This window comes from Cervus canadensis, chromosome 4 (genome assembly GCF_019320065.1).
Source record: "Cervus canadensis isolate Bull #8, Minnesota chromosome 4, ASM1932006v1, whole genome shotgun sequence".
Classification (NCBI taxonomy): Eukaryota; Metazoa; Chordata; class Mammalia; order Artiodactyla; family Cervidae; genus Cervus; species Cervus canadensis.
In genome coordinates this window covers 64,627,056-64,639,170 of record NC_057389.1, presented here as the reverse complement: position 1 = coordinate 64,639,170, position 12,115 = coordinate 64,627,056, and the positions used below count along the sequence as shown (strand labels likewise).

General features: G+C 60.6%; 1 protein-coding gene across 1 annotated transcript; it reads right to left on the bottom strand.

Moving 5' to 3' along the window:
- Positions 1-3,306: 3,306 nt before the first annotated feature.
- On the bottom strand, positions 3,307-11,972 carry MEX3D (mex-3 RNA binding family member D). Its single transcript, XM_043465573.1, has 2 exons — positions 11,128-11,972; positions 3,307-5,573 (listed from the first exon to the last, which is right to left on the bottom strand). Exons 1-2 carry the CDS (start codon positions 11,726-11,728, stop codon positions 4,048-4,050), a joined length of 2,127 nt encoding a protein of 708 aa, XP_043321508.1. The 5' UTR covers positions 11,729-11,972; the 3' UTR covers positions 3,307-4,047.
- Positions 11,973-12,115: the final 143 nt, after the last annotated feature.

Below are 12,115 nucleotides of genomic sequence, written 5' to 3'. Positions count from 1 at the left end.
GTCCACATCCTGTTAGGCTGCTCTGCATCTTTAAAGTCAGGGTGGAATTCAGGAATCACAGGAGGGAACTCTCCAGCATATATGTATCTCCCTGCAAATCAGTGGGTTCTCATTCCCCTCCATACCTCATAGAGTTACCACATGAAGCAAATAAAAACATAGTACATTCTGTCAAATCTGAATTTCAGGTAAATAACTGAATGATCATCAGGTCAAGGGGTGTCCCAGGCAATATTAGAGACAGATTTTGACTAAAAGCATGATCCACTGTGTATTAGAAATTCAAGTTCACTAGGCGTCCTCCATCTTCTAGGATGCATTATTTCAGCTCTGGCATCTGGCTTCGGTGTCCCTTGGATGTGCCCTCATTCTCATGGGGTGTTTTGAGGATGTCCTTACTTTCTGGCACTGCAAGATGTCTAGGCTCATTTCGTAGTTTCCCTGCACAGAGCATAGAATCAGCCATTTCTCCAAGGTGCTGGGGCAGCTTTTAACACAGCTGTGTGAGTTTCCTATATTGAAACAAAGCACCACACATGTGGAGGCTTAAAGCAACACAAATTTATTCTCCCTAACAGTCTTGGAGGGCAAAAGTCCTCAGATTCACACGTGGGCAGGGCTGTCCCCTCCGGAGGCTCCCGGGGAGCACTGGTTCCCCCCTTTTCCAGCTTCTAGAGGCGCTGCATCCCTGGTTTGTGGCCCCTCCCTCCATCCTCACAGCCAACAGTGCAAATCTTCCGTATCTCTGCCTCAGACCCTCCCCCTCCCTCTTATAAGGACCCTGTGATGACACTGGGCTCCCCCTGGGGAATCCAGGGTTGTCCGCATCTCAGGGGCCTTAATCCCACCTGCAGAGTCCCCTCTGCTGCATGAGGTGACACGTCCACAGGCCCTGGGATCAGGATGTGATGTCTTTGGGATTATTATGCTGCCGACCGCATCAGCCCACAGGTTTTCCCTCCCCTGTGGCTTTGTCACCTTGGGGCCACTCTGATCAGGACCTCCACTCCCTGTTACTCTCACCACAATCTCTGGGCACACTGGCCGTCCTGTTTCTCTGCTTTAAAAGAGTCTATATAGTAAACAGCTTCCCTTGATGCTATCTCAATTTAAATTAAAGCCAAACAACATTTAAGATTCAATCTCTTGGTTGCACAAGTCACATTTCAGATGCTGGATCACCCATGTGGCTGATGGGTTCTGTACTGGTCGGTATAGGTCTACAACAGTGCCATCATAACAAGATGCCCTATGGGACAATCCTGGACTGGAACGTTCCAGAGAGATGTGGCCCACAGAGGAACCTCTGGCCACCTGGGGCTATTTACATTTGAATTCTCTTGGCCAAAGTCCAGTATGGGATGGTGTGTCTTTCTCCTTGTAAAGGGGAAGGTCCAAGGGTGAGGAAGACTGTGGCAAAAAGGGGGACCCAATAAAAGTCCTGACACAGGTGGGAGAGATTAAAGGAGGAATTCCAAGGCCTGGCTCCAATTCACCTTTTCAACTCGTCTCCCATTATTCTCACCTGTCCCTCTGATCAACCACTCTATGTCCCCTGGATGTGTCCTGGGATCTCATCACCTCTAAATCTTTGCCATGCTATCTGCACCTGACTGTGCCATCCAGTCAAGCCCTCAATCTAGCCTACCTACCATATCAGTTTCCCAGGGTGGCTTTAAAAAATTACCTTAAAGTGGGCGGGTTAAGACAATAGGTATATGTTCTTCCTGTTCTGGGAGGCCAGAAGTCAGGGATCAAGGTGTGGCAGGACCGTGATTCCTCTGAAGACTCCAGGGCGGGTGGTGGGCAGTCCTTCCTGCCTCTTCCAGCTTCTGGGGACTCCAGGCGTCCTGGGCTTGTGATTGCATCAACCCCCGTCTCACCTCCAGTGTCACACAGTTTCTCTCCCCATGTCTGTGATCCTGCTGTGTCTCTTACAAAGACATTAGATTTAGGGCCCCCCTAATGCAGGATGAAGGTTTTTCTGATAGCTCAGAGAGTAAAGAATCGATCTGTGATACAGGAGACACGGGTTTGATCCCTGGGTTGGGAAGATCCCCTGGAGGAGGAAATGGCAACCCACTCCAGTATTCTTGTCTGGAGAATCCCATGGACAGAGAAGCCTCCAGAGTCACACAGCTTCTCCGCCTGTCTGTGACTCCTGCTCTCTTATAAGGACACTCTCTTACAGGGCCACCCTGATGCAGTATGATCTCAAGATTCTTGACTATAGCTGCAAAGACCAGTCTGTAAGCTCTTACACATAGGTTCCAGGGCTGTATCTTTTGGGGGCCATGTACCAATGCACTCCAAGACTGGAGCCTCACCAGTGCCAGGAGTGTGGACCTAGGTGTTTCCTTATTTACAGATGGGGACATTCCAGCAGGACTGGACTGGAACCCTGGGTGCACAGGGTCTGTCCTGAGACCCACCTGGGTTCCACAGCCTGGGGTGACTAATCCCAACCAGAGGGTCTGAGGTGGCCACCACTTGCTCTTGGGGGTGCCCTGTCCATCTCTGGCTGTTTCCTCTCTGTCCCTGTTGCCCCTTCAGATGCTCCTGTCATCCCAAACTCTCGGCCTTCTCCTGAAAGCCCTCCAGGCTGCTCTGTTCTCCAGGTTCCTCAGCGCCTGTTCCCCGAGCCAGCAGCCTGTGGTCGCCTGGCCTCTGGGCTTGTCCCTGGAGCAGTCCTGGGCCCCTCCCTGTCAGCACATCCCATCCTCAACTCACTCCACAGCTTCCTCCCACCTCTGGAGCTCTGGTGGCCCCTGCCAGCTGCCTGTGGTCCCTCAGTCCTCGCCTCTGGGCCAGTCCCAGTCCTCAGGAACCATGTCTGGCAGCCCTACACCCCATAGTCCTCTGCTCCCAACTAGATGCCTGGGGGACAACACCTGAGGCTTATTACTCAGATGTTCCTTGGGCCCAGGAGACCTCAGGACCCCTCCTGGGAGGAAGACCTGCCCCTCCTTTTTACAATGTCATCCTGCTGGGCATGGGAGTGCCACGGCAGCAGGTAGGTACCCCAGGAAGCAACCAATATCACCACTCCCCCACATGGCTCACAGCTGTCCCCATGGTTGGTTGTCCCCTAGGATGTGGGGTCCTGAGGATAAGAGGACCTGGCTGGACCACCTCTCTGTAGAGCCCCGATAAGATGCCAACAGCACCTGGATTGTGGAAAAGCCTAGACGTGGAATACCCTGAGCCCTAACGCTTTGACCTGGAAAACTAGGTGGGTGGGGCTGGATCTGAGCCCCCACCCCCATCCCTCCCCCATGCCCACCCACTCCACACCAGGCCAAGGTCTCACGTGTAGTAAAAAGACTTTATTAAGAAGGCTTTGAAGTCAAAAAATAAAACTCTTGATACAATTTTCTGAACCCTTAGGTCAGCTCAGCAAATATATAATCAGTAATTTAGCTGTGTAAGATTAAAGGTCCGTTACTTTATTTAAAATAAAATATATTTTAGTCTTAAAATTTATTCCATAAAGTACATATTTCCCTATAAATTCCCTACATATACACAAGAGGTAAAAAGTAAAAGTTTTTCTTTTTTAAAAACAACAAAAATTAAAAACTGTGAACAGAAACCACAGCAGAAAGGGATTAATAATTAAAAAAAAGTTAGAAAGTTCCGGACGCCCCTCGCCCCTCCCCCCCCACCCCCCTCCGGCCTGCGCGCGGCATACATACTACAGGGTAACCATATGATCCCCCCAAAGGGAGCCATCCTCCTCCTGGAAGTTTCTGCAGAGGTTGAGACCGTGGGAAAACAAACACTGTCAAATTGATATCCGCTACATACAAAAGAAGTACACCCCAGAGTTGTAAAAATCGTGTTTTGTTTTTTCTTCTTAAAAAGATCACCTTGGGCTGGGGGCGGGGGGTGGGGGTAGGGGGTAGGGAGTGTCTTAAATAAAAAGTGCAAGCAGGCAAGCAGGCCTTTTCTCTCTGGTTTATTTTAACCTGTCGACTCAATACTGTCATTTGTTAAGAACTGAGGTGCCGCTTGGCCGCGTCGTCTCCACGCCTGGGACCGGAAGAGTTAAAGCTCATCTGTAAACACTGGCCGCGCAGCCCGCTGCCCCGCCCCCTTCCTCCCCTCCAGGCCCTGCGCACCCACCCTGCGCCCACTGAAGGCCCCGGGGGGGGGGGGGGGCGGGGGGAACGGACCGCGGCGCGCGCGAGGGGCCCAGCTAGGAAAGATATGAGGCCTGGGTGGCGGGTGTGCCGGGCCGGACACTCCGGCTCGCTCTTTGGCCGCAAATACGGACGGCGCAGTCCATGGCAGAAGAGGTTGTGGCGCAGGCACCAGCGCGCCATCACTCACCTCGGCGCACCACCACGCACTTTCCCGCGCCAGGGCCGCAGCGCTGGGGCGCTGGGGGCTTAAACGGCGCTTCTCTGGGGCGCTGGAATCCAGCGCCGAAGCAGGAGGAGGCCGACGACCTTGCTGGCAGCGAGGTGGGCTTGTGGAGAAGCTGGCGCGCTTGAGAGGACGTCCAGGGAGCCCTGTGGGGGCCGCCCAAGGCAGGAGCGCCCACAGGAACTGGGGGTGGGTCGGTGTAGGCCGGCGGGCCATCAGCGGGAGCTCCAGGCCCAGGCCACCGGGCTCTGGCAGCGTGGGCGAGTGGCGTGGTGTGCCGGTCCCGCTGCTGCGTCGGGCACCTGGGGCTGGTGGCGCGGGGGCCCCATTGACCGCCGAGCAGCCGCCGAAGGCCGGCAGCGGGGTGGCCCGCTCGAAAGGCGCCCAGATGGTGGTCGCGGTGGGCACAGTCAGGTCCAGCGCCAGGAAGTCGAAGCCAAAGTCGCAGTCCTCGGGGGCGGGGGGCCCCGTGGGGGCCCCGGGACCGTCCCCGCCGAAGGTGAAGCCCCCGTTGCCAGAAGCGCTGTAGGGGCTGGCCGGGCCAGCGTCTGGCACCGGCACAGGCACCGGAGGTCCCCCGCGGCTGCCCGCGTAGAAGGACTCAGGGCCTCCCGGGGCACCTAGCGCAGTGTCCCCACGGAGGCTGGCTGGGGGCCGTCGGCCTGGGTTGGGGGCTTTGGCCCAGAGGCCCGCGGCCGCCCCGAGCAGGTCCAAGCAGACATCTGTGCCGTTGGAGTGGAAGTCGCTGTCGGGGCTAGCGTCGGTGAAGGCCCCCGTGCGCAGTGTGATATGGGCCTCGATCTCCTCGCGCGCCCGGTCCACGTTCTCGGGCATGCCCGTCACGGCAAACACCGGCTCCTTGTCGCGCCCGGGCGTCACGATGTATGTATGCGTCCGTTGCTGGATGCGCTTGATGGTGGCGCCCTTAGGCCCCACCACCAGCCCCACCACGCGGTAGGGTACGCGCACCTGGATCGTGGTCTGTCCGGGCAGGTTGGGTGGGCCCTGCGCGGTACCCGGCAAACCGCCCGCCTTGCTCCGCGTGGCCCGGATCACGGAGAAGTGCTCGGCGGCCGACAGGATCTCACGCTTGGCCATCTCCACGTCCTCCTTGCGGCCAGTCACGATAAAGACTGGCTCCTCCCCTCGCACTGGAGTCTTGATGTAGGTATTCGTCTTGGCTCGCAGAGCCTTGATCTTGCACCCTGGGGGTGGAGGAGGGGGAGACATGGTAAGGGCGTGGACCCCTCCCCTGGACAGCCCCTTCAGGGCTGCAGCTGCATGAGACAGCCGGTGACCTGGGTGGGAGCCCCCACCTTCCAGCTGTAACATCAGACTGCCACTCTACATGTCCTTCGTCCTCTATAGAGACACTGGTCACTGGATTCAGGGCCACCCCAACCCATCATGACCGCACTCTTAACTACATCTGCCAAGACTCTTGCCCAGTAAGGTCACATTCTGACATTCCAGGTGGACATGGATTTGGGGGGACACCTTTCAACCTACAACAGGGCCTCTCTTTGCCTTTTTGACAATCCCCCTGCTATGGGGCAGGGATTTGTAGGACCAGAGGGGACACTGAGGCCCAAGGATGGAGGGAGGGACACAGAGTGTCCCTGAGATTACAGCCATGTAAAGACAGAGCCCAGGGCTGGAGGGAGGTGGCCACAAGCCCCAGGACGCCAAAGCTCATGAATACCACTAGATGTCAGGAGGCCAGAGAAGACCCTCTCCTGGAACCTCTGGAAGGAGCATGCCCCCCGCCGACACCCCGATTTCAGATTCCCACCCTGCAGAACTGTGAGCATTCTAGTTTTAAGCCATTTGGTCACTGTACTGGACAGAGGATACTAACACAGACTCTCTGACACCAAATCCCAGACTGCCTGGAGGGGAACCCGAGGCCTGGGTGGTGGGAACTTCTGATCACATGACCCTCCCCCAACAGCAGATCCTGTGCCTCAGGTCAAAACACCTCCACAGGCCTCCAGTGGTCCCAGCCACTGAGGGGAAGCTGGGGACATGCCCTGGGGGTTCATCACTGCTGCCCAGGTGGGCTGAGGGTTGACCCTGCAAAAAAGGGCCGGGATATCTGTTGAGGAGGGTCAGTCATGCAGGGTCCTTGACTTGGCACCTCACCCAGCATCTAAGCAGCCCTCCCAGGGCTAAGGGGAAGCCACCCACGAGAAATCTAAATGCCAGGTGTGGTTTCACCAGGCCCCTGACACCCCACCCCGACTCCAGGGCCTTCTGAGACATTTTGAACTGGGGCCCAGGAGACTGGGAGACCCCCCACCCTCTAAGCACTGGGAAGCCAGAAGGATACAGGAATATTGTTTCCATGCACACAGAGGGTAGCTCTGAGTGGAGTTAACAGTGTGGCTAAGTTCTCAACAAGAAAAGATACAAAGTTAGCCGGCAAGCCTTCTGTGCTGATGAAGTCAGACTGATGGAGCCTGGGTCCCGGGCAGGCGCCCCTCACCCACAGCTGAATAAAAGCAGGGCAGGGGAGCAGGCATCTGCCATCTCTCAGCCTCGCCTCCTGGTCCCTGGCCATCCCCTTCATGCCCTCCTGGGGTCCTCCCCTTGGTGGCTGCCTGGCCTTTCTGGCAACTCCAAAGGCACCCTGACCCATGGCTGCCTCCATGCCTGCCCTGATGTCTCCTCCCTACTTGGCAGCTGGGAAGGCCCTGTCCTACAGTCCCCTTGCACCTGACCTTTCCCATCCGCAATGTTACTCTCATATCCTCTTCCTTCTCTGCATCACATCACAGCCTGGCATGCCCTCCTCCGGGGAAGCCCATCCTGACTATACTGGGCCAGGCCCCAGTACACACTTCTCAGATCTTATGTCTAATTTTCAGAACTCTCTGAGGCTGGAGGACTGTGATATAAGGCTGATGCGCTGGGGATACCCTGGGCATCTGAGAGACCATTTCATGCCTCAATTTCCTCATCTGTCAAAAGAGAGCAGAAACAGACCCAGCCTCACAGGTTTGGGGCAGGATCTGATGGGCCAGGGACTGGAGCCTGCCCTTGTGGGGGAGCCTCAAGGGGGGTGGAACCCTGCAGTTTCCTGTTCATGGGACCCCATCCTGCCCTGACCTGAGAGCAGCCTTGGGTGGAGCCCTCAGTGGCCAAACAGAGCCCAGCTCACCACCCCCACTTCAACTGTGACAGCCACTGGCCCCCCAACCCCACCTACACTAAGACCCCTAGAGATGGCAGAGCTTGGGGGCGTGGGACCGGGGCTCCAGGAGTGACCCTGGGGGCCACTGCCAATTGGTGGGCACAGCAGAAATGCAGCTTCCTGGGCCCTGCCCCAACCAGGATTCCAAATCAGAGAACCACAGAGGGCAGGTGACTTCCCCCGGCCCCAGCAAGCCCCATAGCTGCCGGACCGGCCCTCAGAGAGGCAGGGCCTCGGGTCCCCACAGGCAACCTAGTTGCAGGCAATCCTGCTTCCTGCTGCTCACATGAGCCTGGACCAGGATCCAGGCCACCCCCGCACTGAGTGCAGTAGGCATTCAAGGGAGCAGGCCCCAAGAGAGCCCATGCAGGTGACCACAGACCACACTCATCCAGGGAACCTCAAGGCCATGTGGGGGAGCCAAGGGGACCACCCTGGGAAGGAGGCTGTGCGCTGGGGGAGCACTCCTGGCTAAGGGGACAGTGGGTACAGCATTCCACAAGCAGGCGGGTGCTGGGACAACCCAGCGGGGTGCTGTCCCAGAGCAAGGCTGAGTCACAGTTGGATGTCTGGGCTCCTGTGTGAAAGAGGGACCCATTGTGCAAGCAGGGAAGGCTGTGACCCCCAACCTGGGCCTGGGGATGGCTCTCTTCCTATGCTCCCCACTCTGGGTGGGTAGATAAGAACATCAAGGAATGGCCCCCCATCACCCTAGGACCATCCCACAAGAATGGGGCCACACACAGGCAGAGAATAGCAAGCAGAGGCCCTTCTCACCAAGGGACAATGGAGGGGACCCTAGGTGGCTGGCAGGTCACTTGTTCCTGATTGTGACCTGTTGTGCTGCAGGCCAGGCCTGGTGCTGAAGACCCAGCCCCAATACCCCAGTCATGGCCACACTGCAGACTCTGGCAAAGGGAACCAGGCAGGAGGGCACTGGGGTGGATGGGGGCGGGTCTCGGAAGGAACTAGGCCAAGGTCAATGGCAGCAGATGTGTGCCATCCCTGCCCACTTCTGATGACGGGCTGGGGTGACACCCCCCCAACTGGTCCTTCTGAGTTCCCACTTTCTTGTTTGTGGAAAGGGGTCAGCTCCTGATACACCCAACCCTGGAACTAGTTCTCTCCCAGCTCACCTTTTCTCCCCACAGTGCAAGAAGAGCCCCGAGAGACTAGAGTGCAAATTCCGGCCCTACCAGCTGGCTCTGGCTGCACTTCCACTTCTGCCACTTTACCCTCCTGGCCTGGAGGTGGCAGGTCCTCAATAGGGGATACCATGGGGCAGGCTGAGGCCCCCACTCCGTGGGTCCTCTCAGTCCCTCAGGCCTCTCAGCCTCAGAGACCAGGGAGCACCCAGGGGTCACGGTTCCCTACCCCTTGCCGAAAAGGTGCACAGACCTAGGGGGGAAAAGACTGAGGCTTCCAGAGCAGCATGGGGTTGTCCAGGAAAGGGAGAGCCTAGGTCTGTGGCTCTGGTTGCCAGAGGAGGCTGGACAGATGCACACCCCCTCCATGAACTCCAGGGAAGGGGCGGCCTTGCACCATCGGCCAGACAAAAGAGTAAGTTCAGGGCAGGCCACGACCCCTGCACTCGAGCCAGCAGAGCAGGAAAAAGGGACAGGCTCCATGTTCAGGGACCCACAGGGTAGACGGGGCAGGGTGGGGGATTGTGACCGGAGAAAGGGCATAGTGTGTCTTCGAGGCTGTGCTTGAGAACTGGTGAGAGAAGATGGGGGTCACAGATACTTCAAGAGTGGGGAGCAAGGGCTGCTGAAGCTGCTGACCTGTCCTGGCATGCGTGCTCCACCCCCTGAGGCCCTACACCTGACTTATTACGGGGCGGCGACTGTGTGCTGGCAGGGACTGGGTGAACCAGCATCTTGCTTGAGAATTTTCACAAAAACCTCCAAAAACCTCTCCCCCCACCCCCCATCACAGAGAGGAGCCACCCTAGATGTGGGGAGAGTTCTGGGGGTCCCTGCCTTGCTGCCTGCCGTCAGTGGGAACCCAGGGGACACCTAGTAAACGGGTATCAGAGGCACAAGAGACAGGGCGGAGCCTGACGACTCAGCCACCAGACCGCTCAGGTGAGACCAGGGCTCAGGGCCTTCTGCCTGCTGCCCACACCCCCAGGTGCTGCTGCGCACATCCACGGGGACTTGCCCTCATGCTCCACCATCCACGGATCAGCCTAGTGACCTTGGGCGGCATCCCTTGCCTCAGTCTCCACATCTGCCCCCAACGGGCTTCCGGACACTTGGTGTGGGGTGGCTGTCTTCCTCCAGGTCCCAGTGCAGTTACAGGGGGCAGGGAGGGGACAGCACAGGGAGGGGAAGTGTCCAGTTGGGGTCTCTTGGCACCTGCCCATAGCCAAGGACCCCCTGATGGCAGTCCTCTGACCTAGCACCACACCTGGCCGTTCTTGTGTCCACATGTAGGGTGGACAAATGAATGACTGAATGTACCTGCAGCTGAAGCAGCAGGCTTGCTGGCCCCAAGGCCCCACCCACCCGGAACTAGTAGAGGGTGGTGTCCAGGCATCCCTGTGGTCCTCTGCCCATGGCAGTTAGGGTGACAGGTCATCTCGCAACTCAAGCCCCCCACACCATTCTCTAGCTCCCGTGACTGAGGTCCCAGAGGCAAGGTCCCCCAACCCCATCTCAAGCCCCGCCCAGGCCCCACCCCAAGTTCTAGAACCTGGCTGACCAACAGCGAGGCCGAAGCCCAGAGGTGCCGGAAAGAGAAAGTTGAGGCTGGTGGGCAAGCAGCTAACAGGGTGGGTGGGTGTGTGCTGGGCCAGGCACTGCCCACCACCCTCCCGCCCGCCCGCCCCGCAGCTCCAGGGCCAATGAGCGGCCGCCGGCCTGATGTCACCCAGCCTGGCTCTCTAACAAAGAGAACAATGGGGAGGCTGCAAAGACCTCCGACAATGCTGCTTTGGGACCCCCACACCCTGGCCAGAGGAGAGCTGTGGGGCTGGATCCCCCCAAGTGGCTTTCACAGGGGGTCCTTGTGCACACCCCGGATCCTTGACTGGGGGCTGACAGCCGGGAGGGATACTCGCTCACCCTGTCCTGTTCCCCACCCCCAGCAGGGTGCCCAGGCTGGCAAGTCCTGAGGTGTACCCTCTTTGTGCCACCAAATCTCTCTTCTGACCCTGCCAGAATGCCCTCGCCCCTAGTCCCCCTCACACCAGAGCGAACCACCCAGGGCCATTTCTGGGTGTGGAGAGGGCACTGCCCCGACCAACCCCCTTAACCCTGGGATGGAACCTCCGGGGGCCCAGGCCCCAGGCAGTGAGCTGCACGCAGGGCGCTCTCCAGGCTGGAGGCACCCAGACAAAGGCGGCAGCGGGGCCGGAGCGCCGAGGGGAGGAGCGCGGGCCGCGCCCAACTTTCTCCCGCGGCCAGCGGCAGGACAAAGGCGCACAGGCGGCCACCGAGGCCCGAGCCCACGCGGGGCGTGGCCGGGGTCTGGTGTCCAGCCGTGGGCTGGGCTGGGCGGCCCCTGTGGGGGCGAGTCGCGCGGGAACCCCTGGGGCGGCGCCCCCGACGGCGGCCACTCACCCTGGCGACCCACGATCTCGGCGACGTGCTCGGAGCTGGGCACGGGCACACACTCGGTCATGTTCACGCTCTTCTTGCGGCTGCCGATCACGCTCATCTGCTCGGCCAGCAGCGTCGGGGGGCCCAGCGCCGCGGGGTGGGGCGCGAAGCCAGCGAACACGTCGGGCGGCGACGGCCGAGGCGGCGGCGGGGGGCTCACGTCCGGCTCCAGCAGCGGCAGCGGACCGGGGGCCACGGCCACCCCGGGCGCCCCCGTCTCAGGCCCGTCGGGGGGCGCCGGCTCCGCCGCGGCCCCGCCGTCTGCGCCCCCAGTCGCTGCACCCGCTCCGTCTCCGCCGCCTGCGGTCGCCCCCTCCTCGTCCTGGTCGCCCGCGCCCCCCAGCCCCAGCCCCGAGAGCTGGTCCAAGGCCAGGCGCAGCGCCGCAGCCGCGTCGTCGGGCTCGGGCGGCGGCCGGGGCGCGGGCGCGGCCTCATCGGCGCCCTCGGGCGGGGGCGGCGGCGGCGGCGGGGGACCCGGGCTGGGGTCCCCGCAGACCGGCGTCCCGGGTCCGCCGCCGCGCGCGCCCCCGCCGCCGTCGGGCTGTCCGGTGGAGCTAGGCATGGCGGCGCTAGCTCTCGGGCCCGCGCTCCCGCCTCCCAGCCGCCGGCCGCCCCCGCCGCCGCCGCCGCCCGCGCCGCCGCCCTCCGCCTCTGGGAGCTCGGCCGCCGGCCGCCGGCATCCAGCGGCGGGGCGGGGCGGCGGCGGGGCTGCTCGGGCGCGGGCGGCGGCGGCGCGGCGCGGCTCTGCTTGCTTCTCGGCGGCGGCGGCTAGTCGGCGGCGGCGGCGGCGGCGCGGACGCTCCTTCCCTCCGCCCTCCCGCCGCCTCCCTCGGGCCGCCGGCCGCCCCGCCCCGGCCCCGCCCCCGTGACGCGGCCTCCGCCAACAATGGGGCGCCGGGCAGGGCGCACGCGCGGGGCGGGCGGGGCGGTCACGTGGCGCGGACACCCC

Coding starts and splice junctions, on each gene's coding strand:
- MEX3D (XM_043465573.1), bottom strand. CDS start 11,728: ATGCCTAGCTCCACCGGACAGCCCGACGGCGGCGGGGGCGCGCGCGGC. Junction 5,574..11,127: donor CGAGATCGTGGGTCGCCAGG/GTGAGTGGCCGC, acceptor CTCCACCCCCAG/GGTGCAAGATCAAGGCTCTG.